The following is a 22950-nucleotide window of genomic DNA, read 5'->3' as shown; positions in this document are numbered from 1 at the left end:
TCAGCATGACTGTAATCCATAATTGAATGTAACAGAGTAGGAAATGTTGTAAATGCTTCAAGCAACGCTTAAGTGGAAGTTCCTTCTTATAATAAGCATGTTTCTGCTGTCATTTCCTAAATGAAGAAAAATGAGCATCCTTCAAAATCATCTTTCGGTCACGTCAGAGGGCAAATACATTCTCGTGGCACTAAACCAAAAGTAAAAGTTGAAAAAAAAATCCTCGGAGTGTTTTCAAGCTTGAATGTCAAAATCTGTCACACTTTCTCCTTCGATCAATGCGTCTTTTGTCATGTCAACAAGCTAGCGGAAAGCATTTTGCTCCCATGATGCTCTCGATTCACTTGCTCCTTTTGTGCATACGGTATGTCACGCTCACGCGCGCGCACACACCCGGCCGCCGCCCACTGTCGAAACTGATGATACATGGAAGGTCGTGATGTCATCGTTGAGTGCAGGCCAAGTGGGGAAATTAGACACGCGCCCGCTCGTGACATCCAATCAAGGGCTCACACTCACAATGTATTTATTTGAGACATTTTTCTCAGAGACGTCCATAGATACACACTAAATATTAAGACCGCAAATTCCGAATGCCAATTGGTTCTGAGTACCACCCCAAAAATAAAATAATTCAAGAGTGAATGAAAATGATCAATGTAGCAAAACCTTCTGTTCACCTAACATGCAAAGTTTGGTTTGCATTCATTCATATATAAACACACACACACATTTAGATTTGGATGCGTCCACAAGCTATTCTAGTATGTTTGAGACAAAGCGTGTAAAGTGCGATCATTGCGATAAATGAAAAAAAAAATGAAAATTGCCGGTGCGTCATTGATTCAAAAAGGACAAGTCCTCCGCCGATGACGCCACAATGCCTCACCCCTTAAAACGCCGAAACGCTGTCACGATTGGCTTTTTACGTCGCCTCGCGTCAGTCTACGCCGCAAGTGTCAACTTTGAAGTCTAAAGCGATTTTGATGATTGTACAAGTTGGTTCGTACACGCAAGATGGCGCCCTTCGAGTTCCACATCGAGCGCCACTCGATTGACGACTTTGACGTCACTCCCAGGGGCGGGGAGCGTTCCTCAGATCGACGCGCGCCGCCGCCAATCAATTTCCAGTGCGTCAACGACTCCGGCCAATGGCGTATTGAGAAGTGCGTGAGGTAAGCGAATTGGTTTCCGGCCCTCTCCGACGAAAGACAGCCGACCGGAGACAGTCCGAGTCCGAGCGGCGGCTAGCCTACCCACGGCCTGCTTTGAAAGTTCCCGAGGAAGAGGCTAGGGGGAACCGAAGCCGCGGCCGAGCTCAGGGGATTCTTTTTTTGAACTTTTATTTTTTTCTAGCGACGCTCGGAGAACTGTCATTCCGACAAGGTAGGCCGAGGCGAGAGCGAGCGTCGCTTGCGACGAGCTGGGCTAAAGGGCTAACGAGTTAGCATGAGCTCGGAGTCAGCGGAATGAGGCTGCCGCTCCTCATCGAGTCGCAACGCTCTGCGATATCGTCGTTCCAAGCCGTTTTGGATGAGTGGATAACCGCCGTGCTTTCTGTGCGGCTTGTCATGTTTGTGTTGAATGAAGGTGCCAAACGCCAATCTCGAAGCTTGTGTGAGAATCAACGGAAAATGGCGGAGCCGGACAAATTAAACATCGACTCGATCATTCAGCGTCTTTTGGAAGGTGAGGCGATACAACCGCAAACAAAAAAAAAGGCTTCTTTTATGCCAATGACATGTGTGTTTGTACTATGGGATTTGTCTGGTCGGAGCAAAGCAGCGAACACCATCACCCTAACTAAGCCTTTCATTTATTTATTTATTTTAGTCCGTCAGTTGTTTGCAGATAGCCCCTAATTTAACGTTTCGCTTTAAATGAGGAGTCTTTTTGTTTCACCTAGGATCCGCTTAAAGTGACATATTACATTAAGGCCTTAACTGAGGAGGATTGTCAAAAGCACAAAACCTTTGTGTGTAACATCCCACAAACTTCAGATCTCAATGAAACGTTTAATTCCTCGTTCGACCCTCCTTTTCCAAAGCCATTGACATACATATAAATTGTCTATACCGCAAAACCTCAATGAAAAATGGATTACCTGAAGCCAAATAGCATTCTTCAGTCATTCTGTCAACAATTTTCCTGCCATAACAGTAGAACGGTTTAGCATCATTTTATGAGTAGTATATGTCAGCAGAAGTATTATGCATAAACATAATACACTTACTCTCTAATAGAAGATAAAGACTATATGTTTAAATATTATTGTGGCGCTTCAACCCCCCCCCCCCAAAAAAAAAAAATATAACTACTGCAACAGTAATGTTAGTTGTGATAGCATGTCTAGTTTAAGCTAGCGAGCAGATAAAAAATCCAAACGCTGCCTAATTGTGGCTTTTGTGAAATTTGCTGTCATCAACTATTACTCATAACTCCCTTTTTTTTTTTTACCCAAAACTCAAGACAAAAAAGCTTTGCATAATCGTGACGTTTGTCTCCGAAAGCTGATATCCGGAGGTAGTGCTTAATTCACTTTAGGTGGCAGTTAACGGAACTCAAGTGCTGCCCAACTGGCCAATCGTTGATTGGCATTCTCTATGCTACGTTGACTTCACGAGTGCGGAAAGTAGTTTTCTTATCTACGTTTTTTTTGAAGCGGAGGCTTTGGGCATTTGTGTAGTGAATGAACATCGGTGGAATGTTGTCTTCGTAGAGTTGATCCGCATGAGGTGACTTGGATTATTCGCCAGGAAAAACCGCAAGCACAGCAGTCATTAGCCGCTGTTGACTTTGCCGACCAGCTGCCGCGTGTGTGCGTCTATGTGTAAACAGGGCAGATAGTGGCAGTATTTATATACTCTTATGCAAGCGTGATGTCCTTCTGTCTCTCTCTCTTTTTTTTTTTTATTATTATTGCAGACCATAAGAACTTGGAAGCCATGCCGTCGATTGTTTGTTTTTATTGCGTTGGGTAAACGCCCAGGGAATGATTGGTTTTGCCGTACATTGTGTCCACTTTCTCCCGGGTGAAGCCAATTAAACGTGTTTGGGCGAAGCAGCAACTCAAGTCAAGTGGATTAGTGACACACTTAGTAACTCAACGCGTGATCATCTATACGTGTGCGTTTAATTTATTTTTGAGATGTATGCGATGTGAATGCCTGTCTTACAGTTCATATTTTTTATCAGGAGGATTGATTGTTGATTTAACGTGCTTATGTGTGACTGAAGTGGCTCATGGAGCATTTTTCTTCATATGTGTGACTGAAATTGTTATGCATTAAGGATATATTTGTGTTTGTGTGTGATATTCTCATAGGATGTAAATTTATTGAGACTCGTTTTATTTTTATTTTTTACTTGTGAGGGGGACATTTTTATTTGTTGTCGTATATATTTAAAGGGAATGTAACAACACTTTTGGACTTTTTACCAATACAAACATGCAGGCGCGATGTGTTTACGCTTTTCGGTTCAAGTCTTTGTTTAGTCGCATAACAGTCAGCAGTGTGTGCGTGTGTGGTGTGTGCTAGTGTGTCCCCACTGATAAGCCCGCCGCTTCCTGCTAGCGGCACGGTTAACTCAGAAGTTAGCTTTGTTGTGGCTGAGCCGGTTTTAATCCCACTTTAGGAGGCAATTGCAAGCAGCGCTGCTGGTATTTTGGGCCTCTGTTTGAAGTAGCTGCTCTCCTGTCCTCCAACCTTTTGACTCTACACATGTATAGTAGCGGCATTGCGTCTTGGACACTTTTAGGGATGCACATGTCATGCGTGCTATTTGCATTCCGCCATCATCATTAATTATGAATGATATTTTGTGGTACGTTTTAGCAGTCATTTGTCCGGAGACGGAAGTGCATTGGAAGTGTGTCCATCATAAAACAACACGGCGGGCGGTACAAGTGTGCCGTGTTTGTGGGCCGAGTGCGATGTGGCCGTGCATCATGGCGGCCCTCTGTTGTGCTACCAGGCACCACGCGCGTGTACGTACGTGAGCAGGGCAGTCATTCTGTCAGAAACCACAAAAAAAAAAACCCAGAGGTCCTAAATTTTCTTTAAAAAAAATAGCTCCCCTTAGTTGTTGTTTTCTGTGCTGCTGTAATGTACCACATGCCCCCCCCCCCGCATGTTGATGTGTCCGTGTTCATCCGTGTCCGCGTCTCGCCTTGCAGTCAAGGGCTCCCGGCCCGGCAAGAACGTGCAGCTGACGGAGAGCGAGATCCGAGGGCTGTGCCTCAAATCTCGCGAGATCTTCCTGAGCCAGCCCATCCTGCTGGAGCTGGAGGCCCCCCTCAAAATCTGCGGTGAGCTCAACGCGCTACGTACACGCTTGCCGCGGGATGTCTGCGCTCCGGTGAAGGTGGCATCGGCACACGCGTTTGCCTGACAAAAAGAAACACCCTCCTTTCACCCCTCATCCGAATCTTGCCCTTTCTCGCCGGCGAGAACGAGGCACATTACGACCATCGGGGGTCACGAGCCGCGTGTGGAGATCAATGCGGCAACGCTCTCCGGCACTCCCCGCAGGCGACGTCCACGGCCAGTACTACGACCTCCTGCGGCTCTTCGAGTACGGCGGCTTCCCTCCGGAGAGCAACTACCTGTTTCTGGGCGACTACGTGGACCGAGGCAAGCAGTCCCTGGAGACCATCTGCTTGCTTCTGGCCTACAAGATCAAGTACCCGGAGAACTTCTTCCTGCTTCGCGGCAACCACGAGTGCGCCTCCATCAACCGGATCTACGGCTTCTACGATGAGTGTGAGCGAGCTCGTGGACCTAAAAAACTCATTCGCCTTAGTCCCCCCCCCTCCCCTCCTGAATGAGCTTGTGTGCGTTTCAGGCAAGCGACGGTATAACATTAAACTTTGGAAGACCTTCACAGACTGCTTCAACTGTTTACCGGTGGCTGCTATCGTAGACGAGAAGATTTTCTGCTGTCATGGAGGTAGCCGCACCTTTTGCGCACACTTGCAATTTTGCCCTTTCCTTCAAACTTAGTAAAGGTCCCATCACCTCTTTGCTTGGTAAATAGGAATTATCACTTCGACGTGATATTCTTGAGCAGGAGAAAAAGGACTAGGGCACGATATATGATTCCATTGGGCCAAAAGTGTGTTTCTAGTTAGCACTATTAAGCGGGAACTCGATCCAATAATGTCATGTGTGCCCCCGTTAGTCTAAAGGCGGCGTTCTGATTGAATCTACTTGTTTTTAGCCACCCTGGGGAGTGGCCATTTTGACCGCTTGCTGTCGACTGAAGATGACATCACAGTCGTTTGAGGGCTCAGGTAACAAGCGACGACGACGGCGACGTCATCGTCGGTCGATAGCGAGAGGCAAATTGGCCGCTCCCGGAGATGGCTGAAAATGGGTGGCCGTCGCAGCTTTCGCCAATTAGAATCGGTGCACACAGAACATACGGAAATGTTTGGGATTGGCATCCCCCTTTTAACAAGATAAAACTCAACGAGTTAACGTTTGCGGCTTCGCTCTCAGTACTTGTCGTGCGCTGATGCGGACCGGCGCGCAGGTTTTCCTCTGTCGTAACCTATTTTTACACTAGCGAGCTGAACTGTTAAGTAGCAAATGAAACGCTCCAACATCTTGTCACGACTGCTCCCACCATGTGTGTTTTCCGGCTTTCCGGATGCCTTGTGGCTCCTGCCTCGGGTCAGCCTTGGTACTACGATGCAGATTGATGTAGATTTCCCCCACACTCGCGCGCGGGCCCCCTGAAGCTTTAAAAATCGAATCGATTCAAATGCTACAACTGAAGCCTAACCAAGTGACCGCGGCTGATTTATTGACGGACATGATCTGGGCAGGCCTGTCTCCCGACCTGCAGTCCATGGAGCAGATCCGCCGAATCATGCGGCCCACCGACGTTCCCGACCAGGGTCTTCTGTGTGACCTGCTCTGGGCCGACCCCGACAAGGACGTGCTGGGCTGGGGCGAGAACGACCGCGGCGTCTCCTTCACCTTCGGCGCCGACGTGGTGGCCAAGTTTCTCCACAAGCACGACATGGACCTCATATGCAGGGCGCATCAGGTGAGGCGGGCCGCCGCCAAACAACTCTCCATTGGATACGGCGAAGCTCGGTTTAGGCACCGTCAAGGTCCGCGCGCCTCTCGGCGTATCGTACGCATGCCGACCGTCGGATGAAGTACACAAACGAAACTTCGAAACCTTACCTGTGTACTTTAATGTTCTGCGCTTGACACGAAATGAAATATTTTACAATTGGAATTATAGTCGGGCGCCGCGTTCAGTCCGCGACTTATCGACTTTGTCTTTGTCTTTGTGCAGGTGGTAGAAGACGGCTACGAGTTCTTTGCCAAGAGGCAGCTGGTCACGCTTTTCTCAGCTCCCAACTACTGCGGCGAGTTTGACAACGCCGGCGCCATGATGAGTGTTGACGAGACGCTCATGTGCTCTTTCCAGGTGCGGCGCGCGCGCGCGCGCGACGCTCGCTTGTTTGCCAGGATCGGGCGTTGAAAGCACTTGTGCCACCTTCCTGCTTGTGTGTCTCAGATCTTGAAGCCGGCCGACAAGAAATTGTACCCCTACAGCGGCGGTGCCGGTATGGGATCGGGAAGGCCCGTCACACCGCCGCGAAATTCCGCCAAGGCCGCGAAGGCTAAGAAATAACACCCGCTGCTGTCCCCCCTCCCCTAAGTCCACCTGATGCTCTTTTATTATCTTTCCTCCTTCCTGCCTCCCAAATGTCTTTTTCTCTCATTACGGCACACATCCTTCAACTCTTTTCTTCTTCCCGTCCGTGCGCGCAGAATCACGCGGGACGCTTTTCTCCTCGTTCTCTTTTCGGCCTCTCCACAAGTGAGCCGCGTCCGTCTTTGCGGGGCGCTCGCTGTATTTTCCACGTCGTCTTCTCGAGATGGCAAAACGCCAGTTAGGGTGCAGGGAAGGCGGGGGCTTACGTAGCCTTTCCAAAAGATGTGAAATACTTCTTCATGTTGTAGATATCGGGAAGCGACATTGTGTCTTTTTCGAGACGAATAGAGACCAAGCGTTGAATGAGGCGTTCCTGGCGTCGCGCTGCCAATAACTACTACCGCCTTGTCGATGTGCTGGCACTTCATCGCGACGCGAAATCAGCCGTGCCGGCAACGCCGGACGGCGTTCCGAAAAGATGCAAGAACGGTTCCGCTAAAGTTTAACAATTGCCTAACGACTTTTAGGCCGCGTGCGTTCACACTTCTCTGATGCGCTTGCCAGCAGAACACAATTGACATCGTGGAAAGGCAACGCTCAGCGTGGGTGTGACGTGCATTCAATCTCAGCTGCTTGGGAGAAAAAATAGAAAACCCCACTTCTATAAGAGAACAATAAGCTTTTTTTTTTTTTTTTTTTTTTTTGCCATATCTGGTGATACAAAACCTCAGAATGTGGTCTAAACCAGGGGGTTTCTCAAACTTTTTCGTCAGGGACCTTTTTTCGGAAAGCAAATTTCCCGCATTGCAAATGTTTGCAGAAACAAATCATTTCAACCAAACGTTAGTAGCCTTTTTGTTCAACGTATTCAATTTGACAACAGATATGTTACTTTTCAGCCGTACTGAAGGTTACAAAATACTAATTGCATGCCGCCTCATAACAAATAGTCAATTTGACAACAAATATACAAACGTCTATTATATTAACGTATATAAAAATATATAAACGTGACTCGGGCACATCGCAAAATTATAAAATTTTTAAAAATGTATTTTAGCTGGCTGATTTGATCAAATCAAATGAAATGAAGACATATTCCTTTATTAATAATCCCAATTATTTCACGGACCCCACTTTGAGAACCACTGGTCTAAACGAGTTAGGGCTTCATGTTTTTCTTGCTTAGTGATGAAGACGGCACCAATGTGACCCCTCCGTCCCCCAATTTTTTTTTTTTTTTTGTTAACCTTGTTTTATGAAGTTCAGTTCACTTGAGTTCAAGTGTGAGCGCTACAAGAATTGGTGCAAAAAAAAAAATCTATTATTTAGCATCACATACTGCTCTTCAATAATAATAATACATTGGATTTATTGAGCACTTTTCAGGACACGGATGCTTTACAGAGTAAAGGACAAACAATAACAGCAAAGAGAGAAAAGTACTTTTTTGCTGCTTTTCTCAGCTGGTGAAAATAGAATAGCCAACCACAATTGTGAACATTGCCTAAAATGGGCTTTGCGGTTCCCATGACAACTCACCAAAGGAGACGCGGGGGTACGGCGGCCGGCCGGCCGGGAATCGACCTGTCCTTTGCTGCCGCTTGCTTTTCGCGGGGGCTGATGGGACACAACAAGAGCCATAGACATTATTCACGTTCATCATGTGTAACATAAGCGCGCATGGAGTCAGTCGGTCATAATAATAATGATAGGAAGGATGATCAAATAAGGCAAACAGGGTGTCTCTCCACATGAAAGCATATCATCCTGCAGTCTTTCAGGGTTTCTCACTCTGGGCCGTCTCCTCGTCCTCCGTTTGACTTTAGTTGACGATGACGCGTCGGCGCCCATCCGCTGAGATCAACTCAGGAAAAAACAAATCACACCTTTGCAAAATCAACGGGGGGGGGGGGGGAGAAAAAGCTTATCGCCAAGTTGTAATCTAGAGGGAAACGCATGCTATTCCGATCCGAGAAGTAAATTTAAGGATTTCTCAAAAAATGGTCCAAGATGGCCACGTGAGGCAACTTCCATCCTTTCATAATAGCTGTACAGACTTTTTTTTTTAAAACCATTGTTATTCATCACTTTTTTTGTTGTTCATACTGTTTTTACTGACAATATCTCTCTCTCTCTCGCTCTCTGATGTAGGATTTAGTTGTTTTTAAGGAACAAGATCAGGGATGTTTTGCAACATGTCCTTTCACTGGATGTGTTAGCACAGCAGCAGATAAGATCATTCCCATGTGGAGAAAAAAAAAAAAAGAAATGAGTGAAACTACTAACAATAATATTCTATTTGTTATTTTCACCAGTAGTTCTCAACCCATTGCAATTTGTCTCTGTTAAAAGCATAGAAATTAAATATAAAGAGAATTTGTATATTGGTGTCTGGATTTTTTTGGGGTGGTGGGGGTTGTTTGTCTTTACGTAACTGTGTTAACAAAAATAATACAGTAATGTGTTTGGGGATTTAAGAATGAGGGGTGCAGAGAAAGCATGACTGAACAACATTTCTTAAAATCAGAAATGTTAAAATTCAGGTAGGTTTATTGCATGTATTAATGTTGACATTTTGGGTGAATTTTCAGCTTTAAACGTTCAATTGGTTGGGTTCTAATGTAAATTTTTAAAGTTTGAAATATTTATTTTAAAAGTAAATCGTTTTATTTAAAATGTAAATATTACTTAAAAATGGGTTGAATTTTTATGTTAATTCTTGAGTGCAATTGAAAATCAAATACATATTTTGAAAAAAACAACAAACACACACCTTATTTAATGACCATGACTAATTCTTCATTCAATCGCTAGCTCAACCACATTGCAAAATATGAACAGTGACTAATTGTTGAACCTTTTCCGTGCTCAGCGTGTTTGTCAGCGTAGCTAATGTAATCGAGGGCGGGGTAAATAGACTCAAGCGTTTCAAAAATGCGGCCACGGTTATGTTTTTGTTTTTGTTTTTCTCATTTTTAACCATGTATCGCCACATCTGTAATCCCCGCCGCCGGGCAAACATGGACCGATCATAGGCGATAAAAACCAATCGTGTCCGCGTGATTTGCTAAATATACGGCAAATTTGACCAATGGCATTGGTCAACCCGCAGTCCGCCGCTTTCTGCTTTCTGCTCACCTCGACCGCCCATCAACTCATTTTAAACCCCGCCCCTGCAGCAATCCGGCCAATTATGCAAGTAATTTTGCAACCGGCTGCGTCTGATTTGCCGGACTGGCGACGAATCCAATAAACGGGACCTTGGGTGGGCGTGTCCGCAAGGTAGCGAAGTTCGGTTGCACTACGATGTAGCGGATGAACTTTTACTACAAGACGAAGCTTTTTAACCCGTTTTTTTGTTTTGTTTTTATTTTTATTTTTTAAATACTATACACAGACAAAGCCAGTTTTTAGCTGGCAACCATACACAAGACAATAAACGCAACTCATTGCGTGCAATCCCAACCCGAATTACGGACGTATGCACACCGCGTTTCAATTATAATCCAGAAGTGTTTTTAATAATCTCGGGTGGAAAGCTAGCCAGCTAGCTCGCTAGCATGTTGCTAGGCTAGGCTAGGCTAGCTACCCAGGCGAAGACGTGCTACTTTTGGGATTTTACTCCTCCGCTCTGACGCTCTTCCTGTCGTTGAGCCGAAAAAGACTCCCAGGTGGGTTGTGTGGTATGTCCAGGCCACGCTTCGAATCTGTCGCCGACATGTTTGTGTGATGCGGAGATGCACCCGAGCAGCTGATGAGCTACAAGCTAAGCTAACGCGCTAAAGCCTCGTCGACACTAGATCTGGGGGTCGTTTTGACTTTTTTCCTCGTAGGAGCTAGCTAGTGACGAAAAAGCACGCCGTGTGTTCCTGAATATTCACCAAATGTCAACGTTGATTTTTTTTTCTTCCTCCCGGGTCACATCACGTATATGGCGATGTAACGGGGAAACCCTATTGATGTACCGGACAGGTGTACGCTTCGTCAGTTTACTTTTTTGTTTCTTACAGGAGCCGCGAATAATGGGCTAACGGCTTGAGTCCAGAACGAACCAAGTGGATTCTATAGCCTTGCGGAGATGGCAGAAAAAAAGCAGGATGAAAGATGCAAAGCAAAATAGTGGGCCTGAGAAAAAGCAAAAAAAGAAGGAAAAGAAGACAAAACGTCTGAGGGAGGAAGGAAGGCAGAAATGAAGGTTCAAGTGATGAACGGTCTGCGTGAATTTTAAAACACAGGTGTGATGGAATGCAGGAAATTAAGGTTAAGCGACTGGTGGAAAGCTGCGTCGCCAAAAGCAGGTCTGAGGAAAGGAACGCAAGAGAGAAGGAACGAGGGCAGAAAGAATACGATCCCAGAGTCCGGCTTCTTGTCGGCAAGTCTTTCTCTTTTGTGGAAAGTCTTCAACAACATCAAAAGCGAAACGTCGAGCCTTATCAGTAAATTGCATCATAGCAGTTAAGTCGTCCGTGGAGGGAATGAAAAATGTCAAACAAGGACAACCGTAATATCCTGAACTCTGTGAATTATTATGCAATCGTAACACTACGTTTGTCAATGTTTTGTTTCACCCGTCTTTCAGTTTGTCAGTGTCTTTAAAGTAAATTCTTCTCATCTTGATGTATCGTGACTTTGTGCTTCGTGCTGTATGTGATGATTTCCTCTTTTGTTTTTTTTCAGCATGCTGATGGTGGGAGGCGATGGACTGCTGCACTAGAATGAGTGTGAAGGAGCTGTGTGAGACGGATGACCTGGCCACCAGCCTGGTGCTGGACCCGCTCCTGGGCTTCACCACCCACAAAATGAATATCAGGTCATTTGCTTGTGATTGAAATCCCGACCGTATCGGTCACGGGGCCGGCGGGGGCGGATTAGAACCTGCTGGAAAGGTGGACCCGGCCGGGGTCCTGGCCGTAGGAGGTTTCTAGCTTTTAAAAAATCTGCGACGAATTATGTTTACGATGCTTTAGGATCAGGTTTGAAGGTTTTGCATGATCACGCACTTCGCGAGCGCAAGGTAATGAGATGCAGATATCCGAGCGGGAGTCGGAGAGCAACTTATAACCGCATAACTCAACACCAAACCTTTTTTCTCCGTTTGACTTAACATGAATTTGAATGTGAAGTAAGTGATATGTCATTCGCAAGGCTTAAAATTGTAATATACGGTGATCCCTTGCGACAACCGCAAAATCGTGAAATAATTCAAAAAACCGGCCTCTGATTTTGACATTTTATATTTTGGGGCCACAAGCGGCAATTTTCAGGGTGCACTACGTCACAGTGTGATAATGGCGACACCAAGTGGACGTTATTGTTCAATAATGCAAAATCTATTTTTAGCCAGTCAATCGATAATTACGTTTCTGCGGGCCTAGTTTCCAATATGTCGCGAATTTTTACTTCTCCCCCTCAACACACACACACAAGTTTTGCTGGGAAAGTGTTTTTTTTTTTTTTTTTTCCCCTAATCCCCTCCTTGTGCATGCGTGCAGCCCAGCGCCAGAGGTGCGTCGCTGGGGCAACCTGAAGGAGACGTTGCTGCGCTTCCAACGCACGCACGACTTCAACGCCACCTTCGAGGCGCTGACGGTGGGCGAGTTGGCGGGCGACTATTTCAACTCTTTGGGGAGCCACCGGCAGGAGCTACTCAGGCAGCACGTGCGTATTCGTAGCTTGTCGTTGAACTGCTATACGCTTAGATTGAAGGTGACCTCGACAGCCGGCGTTAGCCGAGGCGGTTACGGCACGATTTTCAATCAAGGAAGCGAGCCGATCCTCCTTCACACATTGGAAAAAATGGAGAGGTCCATGTCAAAGTTCTGATGTTTCCAGCTACCTCAATTAAGAGTGGCACGGTATTCCATTGGACTCGTTAATTGCGCTTTTTTTTGCCATATGCAGTCGTATTCCTGGTGAAAAACTGATGCTGCGCAACTGTGGGTATTGATGGGAAAATGAACTTGCGTAGTGAGGAAAGGGGGTCAAAAAACTGCATGTCGTCAACTGCTATGATAAATATGATTCGTTTAAATGGTTGCTTTTTTTATTCTTTACACCATTTGATTATTATGCAATAATGTCATTTTAGTTGCACTATTTAAAACTATTTTCAAGAATTCTTTTCTCCTGTTTTCTCGGTCTCAGGACTAGTACATATTCTACATGTTTTAGATATTTCAGATGGGCGGGATGTAAAACGTCCGCCAATTCCCGAATGACCCACGCCTACGTTTCGGCTCGTTTACAAAACGGAAAAAGCGGCAACGTGTCATATTACTGTTATTTCCGCGGCATCTTCTCCGCAGGTGAACCGCTACCTCAGCGCCTTCCTGTTGGATAGCGGCATCAGGATCGAGTCATGCGACCGCTACTCCTCGGAGACCAACGGTGCCAAGATTACCTCTACCAGACATTGGTGCGTCCAAACCTCGCTCTTATAACACGTTCCGTAATGTGTCTGTTCCTTTATTAGCGCCTCACTATCACTTCTCTATTCGTGTTTTTATCGTTGACTATCGTCTACTTCGTTAGTGCTCTCTTGTGTGGAATGGAAGTCTGCTCGGGGATGTCTTACAGTTGTCACGACAAGGTCGCTTGACAAGAGTTTGGGGCGTAACGTTTGTTCCCGGCGGGCAGGTTTGCGGGGGAGCGCGTGGAGGTCCTTCTCGGCTGCATCGCCGAGCTGAGTCCGGACGACAGCGCCGTGCTGCGGGCCGGCGTCAACGACTTCAGCGTCATGTACTCCACGCGCAAACGCTGCGCTCAGCTCTGGCTGGGACCCGCCGCCTTCATTAACCACGGTCAGTGGCACCCCCCGAAATTAAAAACAAAGAGAGACTGCAACTTCTAACCCTAAATTTTGGGACGGTTTTGAAATGTTCGACGATTGTTGGGGAGTTGTGTGAATGAATGGCTCCCTCTGCTGTCGATCTGTCGTCACTGCATCGAGTAGTTGCGGCTGCATCCTCGATGACGACGTTTTTTTCCCCCAAATGAACATGGAATAAATTAAATGATTCTGCTTTTCAAAAATGCGGGTTAGCTGCTGGCCATTGATATTTTTTTCCCACTAATGTTACAGGAAGGATTAAATATCATGTTTAGAAATATTCAGAAGTATTTCTTTTTTCAATGACATGAATTGTTTAAGAATCGTCACGATTGAGAACTGACTATTATACATACATGCACGCTTTGCTTGTTTGCATTGCAAACATCACAGAAATCCCCCAAATGAGCTTTTTCACATGTGCGGCTCCACGATAACGAAGGTTTTGTTTAGGATTTAATCCCATTAAGACCCACTGAGTGAATGACATTTGATTTTGATATGTGCCCAAACTAATCGGATCTCGCCTCGCTTTCATGTCTTTGTGCCGGAAGACTGCAAGCCAAACTGCAAGGTGAGCAAAATCGCGTCTCGCCCGGCGTTTACCCGATTTGCACGCGCGGATCGTCACGACCGTCTGTCTTTTGTGTTTATTCCCCGACCCCGCGCCCAGTTCGTCCCCGGCGAGAAGAATGGCGCTTGCGTGGAAGTGATTCGACCCATCTCGCCCGGGGAGGAGATCACGTGCTACTACGGCGCCAGCTTCTTCGGCGAGGGCAACGAAATGTGCGAGTGCTGCACCTGCGAGAGGTGCGAGCTCACGTTTCTCCGCCGGAGATTTGGGACCCCGTGCGGAGCGGCGTCTAATAGGCCGTTGCGGTTCCTCCCGCAGGAAAGGGGAAGGCCACTTTAAACACAGGGGGAAGCAGCCGGAATGCGAGGAAACAAAAGACCCCGTGGGCCAGAAGTACCGCCTCCGGGAGCGCTACCTTCGCCATCAGCGAGAGAAGGGACACCTGAGCAGCAGGCCCATTATTCCGGGATTGCATTCAGGTAGCCTTTCTTTTTTCTTGGCCGCGGGTAGCCGTCGCTACCTTGCCTCACACTCCTCGGGTCTTTTTATTTGACCGACTTTACCGTACTTCTCCAAACATAAGACGCGCTTTTCCCCCGAAAAACGATGAAGGCCAGAAGTATGGGTGCGTCCTATAAACCTCGGGTTTTCAAACTTAGCTGCTTGTTACGGTTTGAGCGCACAGAAAGGTCTTCAATTTGACTAGCTTATCAGTTGCGGTCCTTTGACATAAACACACAATCGTAAAATCGGGGACGCATTGGGCATTTATGGTCAAATTAACGCGAGCTGCGTGGCGAAGATTAATTGGAGCGCATTCAACGTTACAAATTAAGAGTGCGTCCTACATACAGATGCGTCTTATATTTGGCTTGCAACACCCCCAGTGTCTGAGCTTCAGATGCCCCGCAGCTCAAGCAAAGTCAACGATAAAAATGAAGATCCGCTGTTTACTGAGCTATACAAAACAGCGAGAAATCAACGTTGGAACATGGTCAAAAGCTCCAAAAAAGATGACTTTTCATGTCACCGCCCCTTTGATATACTGTATGAGTGAAAGTGGATCACGAGCCCAACCTTGTTTTTCCTTTTCTAGCAATCCCCTCTCGAAACTCCTTCACCCATCAGATGCGGAAGAACGCCCTCAAAAACCGAAAGTGGAATCAGACAAACAAGTGGCGGCGACAGAACCACAGGCTATCGAGACCCTGCGAAACGGGCGAGGCGGGAAAAGAGCGACGGCCGCTGCCGCTTCTGTCGCAGTGCGTGTTCAGGGACCTGAGGATCAGGGTGCGGCGCCATTCCCTGGATTTCCTACTGGTCTGCAAGGATCCCAGAAGCAAAGAGCGGGCCATCTTGCAGCAGCTGGAGGTGGTGAAACCGAGGGCGACGCCCAACGTCAAACGCTTCTCGCTCGGCCTGCTTCAGAAGAGCAGGGCGCGAGTAGGTCTGAATGGAAAATTTGCCAGAGCGCTTCCCTTGAGAAGCTCGTCCAGAAACAAAAGCGCAGACAAGGTGGATTGGGACAAAACCTCCATCGCCGCCACGCAGATAAGCGCGGAGCAAGGGAAGGCGGAGGCCGCCGCGTGTCAGACTATCCCGGACCCTTGTGAAGGAGTCCCAGACAAGCCGGTAGTGTCGCTCAAGCGATACCTGACAGTCCGCCTCACTAGAATCGCAGTTCCTTGCAGGGAGGCGCCAGGAACAGTCGTCGTAGAGCGGGACGTAAGGGAGGAGCTGCGAGGGAAGATGAGGCAGATTCAGGGCCTCAGACCGCTGACTACACAGAAATACCGACAAAAACGGGCACCGCCCTCCCCACTCCCACCGGCCCCCCGCGCCGCCGAGGCTCCTCGGGGAGTGCGGGAAATGTTCTTCGAGGCCGTCGAGAAGGAAACGGGACGCAAGCGGCGCGTCTCCAAGGGGACGGTGGCTGACTCTCCCCAGCTGGAGGAAGGCGGAAAGAACAAAGTTATTAAAATCCAGACGGCGGCCGGCGCAGAAAGGAGCTCAGAAGAAGACAAACCCGAAGAGCACAAACAGAAGATGAAGTCCACTGCCCCTGAATGTAAAGCGGCGACCCGCGCTAAAACCACAGGACAGGATAACGTGCCACTTAAGTCTCCAAATCCCGGCGAGGTTGATGTTCCACAAGCACCGGTTGGACCGGCAAGTCAAATCATTCGCAACGTATGTCGCGACATCGTCTTGAAGCGGGCCAAGGTCCTCCTGTCAGATTGTTTGAAGAAAGATAAGCCCTCGGTGAAAGAGCAAGCGCGGGCCGATCGTTGTCCCCGGAAACGGAGAGAACCGCTCCCGGGCAGTCCCGCGGCCTCAAAACCGGGAGAACTCCCCGGCGGTCCCGTGGCGACGGGGCGGAATCCCGGGCGGGCTCAGAAAATGACCAGACGAGTAAAGACCAAAGCGGAGCTCAAGTCAAACGGCGCGGAACCCGGTTTAGTCCCCCCGGCGCGGAATCCCGATCGGCTCGGCAAACCGGCGGCCGACCCGCCGCCTCTCCAGTCCCGGATTCCAGCCGACGCGTGCCAGACGGCGCAGCAGCCTGACGCCATGCAGTCCAACATACCTCTAAAGAAGCGCACGTTCCGCAGCGCCGTCGAGCCGGAACAGGACGTCGCCGCTCCCGTCGCAGCCCGGAAAGACCTTTCCGGCTCGCCCTCGGGTCGGGAAGCGCCTCACTGTCCAGAAAAGGCTACCAAACGCGGCAGAAAGAGAAAAGCGGTGCTCGCGGAAGTCCGGAGGTCAAGCGCCAGAAGGCTCGCCGTGAAAAACTACACGGGCAGGGTCCTCCGGCCTCGGCTTCCGAAAGCTCGTCCCAGCCGGCTCAGGAAAATTCACAAAGTGAAATCTGAGACGCGAGCCGAGGACGGCGACCAAGAGGCGGCCGAGCTAGACGGAAACCATCGGGCCAACGATAAGCCGGAGGGAGACCCGTCCACCGAAGCGTCGGTCTTGGAGCGGAGCGATGAGGAGACGAAGCCAGAACTGAACTTCAGGATCCGTTTCAAGCGGAGGAGGGGAAAACTGTGGGAGATGCAGAGCGACGGATTGGACCAGATGATCAAAGCGGAAAAGAGGGAGGAAACGGAAAACGATCCGCTTAAAGCCATCATGGATTCGGTGTCCGTGTTAAGCATGGAGATGCGGGCGGCTCAGGCCCACGTGGAGGCCAGCAAAAAGTCCAAGAGCAAACTCCTTCGCTTGAAAAAACGGGGCGGGAAGACGAAGGCCTCCCCTAAAGCCCCACCGGCCGGAGAATGTTTTCGAGGAAAAGCCGACCGGGAGAATCCCCCCAATCCAGACAGAACCCCGTGCGAGACCTCGTCCGTTGTCCGCGGAACAAAAACTGAAGACGGATTCAAAGGAGGCTGCTGCCTCTTTGAGAACGGCTCGCCGCAGAAGCCGCAGTCCGACTTGGATTTCAACGGTTTTCCTTTGCCGATTCTCAAATTGCGGAGAAAGGCGGAAGACATCTGGGAGGTGGAAGACAGCGACGAGGAGCAGACAAAGCCCAAAGTGAAAACCGAGACGGCGGGGAAGAAAGAGCTTCGGGGGCCTCCGTTAGCCAAGCAACCGCCGGGTCTGCTGGACTTGAGCAAGGTCCGCGAGGAGCCGCGCTCGTCGGCTCAGAGGTGGAACAGTAACGCGCCGCTCTCGAAAGCCGAAGCGCCGCAGATGTCTTTGTCGCTCTCCCCGCTTTCCCTGTCCTCTCCTCTGAGCGAGAACTCGGAGGGCGCGATCGCCGAGAGGCCGGAGGTCAAGAAGCAGCGGCACAAAGCGGCCTCCAAGTGCGGCCCCTCGGAGACGCCGGCCGGCTCCCTCGGCCAGTCCCTCCAGCAGATCGACAGCAGTCTGGTCAGACTCTCCGAGGGCCTCTGCTCCTCGCAGATTCTGGAAAAGACGGCCGCCTTGTCCGGACTCCCGGCTTCCATCATGCAGCCCCCGTCCCAGTCCCCGCCCTTCCCGAGCGCCGACAACATTCTCCCGGGCGAGCCCAACTTCGCAAACTGCGACGACATCCTGGACTTCCAGTGCCTCAACTTCGAAGGCTACGATCAGCCGCAGAACATCCTGAGCTCGTCGCCCTCCGACCTGTGCTCGCTGGACCCCCCCGCCGATCCCTTCGGTAGCCCCCTCTCGCACAGCCCCCCCGACGCCTGGACCGCGGAGACCCCCTACCTCGGTTCCCCGAGTCCCGGCAACGCGAGTTTCACGAGCGAGGATCTCCAGTTCTTCCCCGGTCTGCTCCCGCCCAAAAACCATTCGGCTCCCCTGGACTGCGAGGCCAAGCCTGCCGCCGGCAGACTTCCGCACCACGCGGGCTTCGGTTTCTCTGCGCTCGCTAATCCCGAGGCGGCGGCGGCGAAAGACCGATTTCTCAGCAAACACCCCGGGACGAGGCAGTCCAGGGAGGACTTGAAAGCCCAACCCTCCTCGGCCGCCGGCGGACCCCGCCCGTTCGCCGGCCCCGGGGCCACGTCTCCCAACCCTTTGCACTTAGCGCAGCCCGGCCCCAACGTCAAGCCGAGCGCCGGCCAGTCCAAGGCCGCGTCCGACCTGAAAACCCACGGACCCTTCCACCGCACGGCCCTTCCCAAGCAGTCCGCCTCTTTTGCCGGCTGCCAGCCCGGCGCCTCGCGGGAGGCCCCCCAAGCCAAGCCCGTCATGCCGTTCGGCGTCGCCGCCAAGTTCCTCAATCCTCAACTCTTGGCCGGAAGGAATGCGCCCCCCCCCGACAATCCCTTCAACCCCCAGGAGAAGTCCTCCACCGTGATCCACAGGGTTATGAAGTTTCAAGGCGGGAACCCCGGCCAGAACCTGTACAGCGCTCCCCCCAAAGACCACCCCGCGTCCAAAGCGTTCGGCGCCAGATACGCGGAAAAGATCCGCGAAGACCAGCAGGGCCAGCGCAAAGGCGCTCACAACCTGGGCTATTTCCCAGCCGGCACCAACCACGGCAGGCCCGCCGTCCATTTCGACAAGCAGGCGTTCGGCCGGAGTAAAAGCGACTCGGAAAAGCAGGACCACGCTACGGCGACGTACAAAAACTTCGCCGCTCTGCCCAGGCAGTTCTTCTTCCCCAGTAAAGACGGCTTCCCGTGCGCGCAGGAGAAGGCCCCCAAGCACGACAAGCCCGCCCCGCCGCCGCCGCCGCCGCCGCCGGACAAGAACCAGACGCGTTATCCTCAGCGGGACCCGTTCGACTTCAGCTTCACTTCGTCGCCCTCTCCCATGCCGCATCACGCCGCTCCTCAAGCGGTGCGCGGCACGCCGCCGGGCACGCCCGCGAGCAAAGGCCACCCGCCGGCCTCCTTCTCCTACGGCCCGCAGGGACCCCCTTACGTCCTCAACTTCAGCGGGGACCACTCGCTGACGCTGGGCCTCAGGGACGGGCCCGACGGGTACCCGGGCCTGGGCTCGGCGAACTACACTTACCACTGCTTGATGGAACCGTCGGGCACGCAGGGGCGGCTGGTCCTGGAGCCCTGCGCTTCCCAGCCGCCCAACCCGCCCGCTTTTTCCGCCGGCGGCTTCTCGGGACACAAAGGCGAAGCCTTCAAAAAGGATGCGCGCCATCAGAACCAGACGGCCGACCACCAGGACGTCCCGCACTACGGGCCCGCGTCTCACTCCGCGGGCCCTTCTAAGCCCAGGCGGGTCAGGCTGGTGGTGACGGACGGAACGGTGGACTTGGACCTCCAGTACTCGGACTGACCGGCCGGAGTCCGCGGTTTTCCCCCGTCGCGGTAACCGGGCCGGACCCGCGGTTAATGAATGGCGTGCCGGACCTTGGGCGGGCGGCTCGGTGCCTCTCTTTTCCTACCGGACTTTTTGAAAGCCTCCTTCCGCTTCACGGCAACAATAATCTCCTTTCTAACCGTTTGTATGTGTGCGCGCGTCTTTTCCACTAGTTGAGCCGGCGCTTTCGGCCGCTGCCTTTTGTCCCCGTGGAAGGTCGCGACTGTTTTCTCCTTCTTCTTCTTCTTCAAAAAAAATCATGTTGAAAGTGGTTACAAATTCACCACAAAGTGGTAGCATTAGCTGTATCGAGGTGTCATCGGCCCCTTTCGCACTTGGATTTGTACCAGGTACGGCGCACGGGCGGGAAAGGTCGGCGGAACCCCCGAAATTTCCCAACCTGGCAGAAGTAGGATGGCGGCGGCGTCAAACGGGACATGCCAGGTTGCTGAGTCGGTCGCAGGCGTTATGCTTCATAGCCTCCGTTCCCGCTTTCTCACGGCTTTTTGACAAAGTCGCCGTAAACCTATTTCGTCGCAATACTTTTGATGTAACGTGGAGGCGGGCGGGGCCGGCGCTTCCCCGTCTCGCTCGCCGTCGTACTCACATGTGGATTTCCAATGCTAATAATGTGCGTTTTTGTACGAAATGGAAATGGAAGGTGCTTTTCGGAGCCTCCCTCCGCCGCCGTCCGGACTAAAGCCGATAACTTGTGTTTGGAGGAACAAACGCTGACAATCTTTCCGCTGTTTCCACGGCAACCTTACAGTACATCCCAGTGTACCCTCGCGTATTTATTTGAAACTCGGCGGCCCCCTCGTGCTCCTGGTTTTAAAACCGAATGGTGCTTGAACCTAATTTATACTTCACTTTGATTGTTGATAGGGGTAAATATTTTACGGTTATTTAATGGGACAAAAACCTTAATGAGTTGAATATATAGATGACAGAAATATATATATAAATATATATTATATGACTTGTAATGAATTTCTCATCCACACTTGTAAAACTTTATATTAGGTCCCACCTGCCCTCCTAAAAAGTGTTAGTCTTACTAAAAAATGCAAAAAAAACCCCCCAAAAAAAACAGTTTGCTGTAGAAATGTACAAATTGTAGCTTGTATTATTATTAAAGACTTACACCTTTTCATATTTCAACTTCTGGGCTTGTTTTTATGCGTTTGAATCTTTATGGCGTGTTTTTTTTGCGTGTGTCACCGTCATGGTTTTTGGGTGCCTCCCCCTTCCCGTGCCAAGGCCACGTGGAACTTCTTCGACTTTCATTTACGCTGAAATCGAGCCAGCAATTCTTGTTGACAATTTGGACTTTTTGAAAAAAAAAAAAAAAACTGCTTCCCAACAAGTTTGGCAGGATGTGCAACCTCCACCTTTTGGCCACCTTTTGCTTAAATGACACATTGACATGGCCCTCCATGCTGTTGGAAATAAAGGTCAGCAGTAGTTTTGCTGCTGTAAAAAGCCTCCATGTAGCCGTTAAGTTCAAAGAAATCAAAACGTGGAGTATCCTTTACCTGGATTTTTTTGTAAGTTTGAGCAGCTCTATTGTATGACTTTGTTTTTTGGAAGCAGCGCTCCATTTCTAAAAGGTCGACGACCCCCGGATGGGGTCTTAAAGCCTACCCCTTAAGGCATGGCCGTCCAAACTAGGGCCCGGGGGCCGCGTGCGCTCCACCTCACACGTTTTAGCGGTCCACCTCACACGTTTTAGCGGCCCTGATATTTATATCAATATTGACATGGGCCGGGAAAAAAAAGGCGGCAGGCCCTCGGCCCGCTTGCGGCCCGCTTGCGGCCCGCCTGCGGCCCGCCTGCGGCCCGCCGTCCTATTTTTGCGTATTTGACACGGTCGGGCAGCGTAAGAAGAAGCGAGCGAGCGCCTGGGCGGAAGGCGCACTTTGACGCCTGACTTCATGATTAGGAAGCGGCATGGCAGCAATGGCTTCCCGCGTCATCGTCGCGGCTAATCTCCCTTCGGTTGCCTCTTATTCGCTCGGTCCAAACGTCAAAGACGGGAAGGGGAGGGGGAGGGGAGGATGCCAGCCCAACAAAAGGGGGGATACCCGGGATGGAGCTGCGGGGGGGAGGGGGGGGGCGTGCCTCCATCACGTCCGCGAAGAGGAGGAGATACAGAGCGAGCCAGGAGGCTGCCTGCTTCCCAGCGTGCCCGTTCCTCTCATTCTTGGCTTTTTTTTTTTTTTTTTTTTCTGCCCACTCTGCTCTCTCTCTCGCTCTCTCTCTCTCCTCCCCAGCAGCGGCAGCATCTCGCCTCGTCGCCTCCTCCGGACTTCTCCTCTTCTTCACATCCATCATCCTCATCGGCAGCAGGACCGGCTCCGCAAGACGGTAACAATATGTCTCATCGCCGTGCGTGTGCGTGTGTGTGTGTGTGTGTGCGTGTGTGCATGTGTGTGCGAGTCGGCTTCTGGGCTGCCCTGGAGCAAGGCATCCCAGATGCTGCATAGCTGCCGGATGACAACGTCGCGCTCGCCGACTGTCAAAATGTGAGTGCGTGCGTGCGTGCGTGTGTAAGTGAGCAGCTGCTGCTACGTGTCACATCTTCAAAGTCCCGCCCACGTACAGTATGGATTCATGGATGTATGTGTGTGTTGGGGGGGGGGGGGCGTAAAAAGGCCAATTGGTGCATAAAATCCCAGCGAAGCAAGTGTGGAAACAGTGTAGTTGTTTGCCACATTTGTGAGGCGCCGCGTGGGGAATTGGCAACACATTTTGATGAGTAACTCCAAAACCAAGCGGAAACCGTTTCCTCGTGCCTCCAAGAGGATCAAGAACATGCGCCTGTAAATCTCGCAAGGCTGAGCAATCAATTGCTATGACCAGGCTCCTCCCACTCAGGCGCAAGTGATGCTTTGCGGTTTGACATTTTTGACGGCTGAAAATTTGCGTTTGCCGCCACAGATCTAGTTGGAAAGGTTGCGAGCGGCGCGCGCCAAACGGCGAGCCTGGCCGCTTTGTCCCGAGCGCCGGTGACGGCGCGTTCGTTAGAATTCATTAGCAACTTTTTTGCAAAGTACTGACTGACTCCAAGAAAACATCGAGGACCAAATGTTGATCTATTTAGCTT

The 22950-nt window shown here is 50.5% G+C and overlaps 3 protein-coding genes across 8 annotated transcripts in view; all 3 read left to right on the top strand.

Annotated features, from left to right (window-relative positions):
* The first annotated feature begins 1244 nt into the window (after nt 1-1244).
* On the top strand, nt 1245-9063 carry ppp1caa (protein phosphatase 1, catalytic subunit, alpha isozyme a). Its single transcript, XM_088436709.1, has 8 exons — nt 1245-1386; nt 1591-1689; nt 4178-4309; nt 4533-4763; nt 4846-4950; nt 5831-6054; nt 6313-6447; nt 6538-9063. Exons 2-8 carry the CDS (start codon nt 1635-1637, stop codon nt 6652-6654), a joined length of 999 nt encoding a protein of 332 aa, XP_088292835.1. The 5' UTR covers nt 1245-1386; nt 1591-1634; the 3' UTR covers nt 6655-9063.
* Nucleotides 9064-10008: 945 nt separating this feature from the next.
* Nucleotides 10009-21005, top strand: kmt5c (lysine methyltransferase 5C). Of its 2 annotated transcripts, XM_088437371.1 has the most exons (10): nt 10009-10352; nt 10692-11053; nt 11359-11491; nt 12174-12339; nt 12987-13096; nt 13318-13481; nt 14065-14084; nt 14184-14320; nt 14403-14563; nt 15181-21005. In XM_088437371.1, the coding sequence occupies exons 3-10, from the start codon at nt 11379-11381 to the stop codon at nt 19818-19820; spliced, it is 5511 nt and encodes a 1836-aa protein (XP_088293497.1). In that variant the 5' UTR covers nt 10009-10352; nt 10692-11053; nt 11359-11378; the 3' UTR covers nt 19821-21005. The 2 variants fall into 2 exon arrangements, with proteins under 2 accessions (XP_088293497.1, XP_088293496.1); XM_088437370.1 differs by lacking the exon at nt 10692-11053.
* A 1037-nt stretch (nt 21006-22042) lies between these two features.
* Nucleotides 22043-22950, top strand: part of shank1 (SH3 and multiple ankyrin repeat domains 1) — a 32856-nt gene continuing 31948 nt past the window's right edge. For 3 of the 5 annotated variants that reach the window (XM_088437368.1, XM_088437367.1, XM_088437365.1), the window contains exon 1: nt 22124-22211. The gene's annotated coding sequence lies outside the window, so the exon portion shown is untranslated. Of the gene's footprint in view, nt 22212-22280; nt 22370-22950 lie in introns of those variants that run through there. The other 2 variants (XM_088437369.1, XM_088437364.1) reach the window with 2 other exon arrangements.

Source organism: Hippichthys cyanospilos, chromosome 16 (assembly GCF_059441005.1).
Source record: "Hippichthys cyanospilos isolate Australia breed blue-spotted pipefish chromosome 16, RoL_Hcya_1.0, whole genome shotgun sequence".
Lineage (NCBI taxonomy): Eukaryota > Metazoa > Chordata > Actinopteri > Syngnathiformes > Syngnathidae > Hippichthys > Hippichthys cyanospilos.
This window is presented reverse-complemented; position numbering and strand designations above follow the sequence as displayed.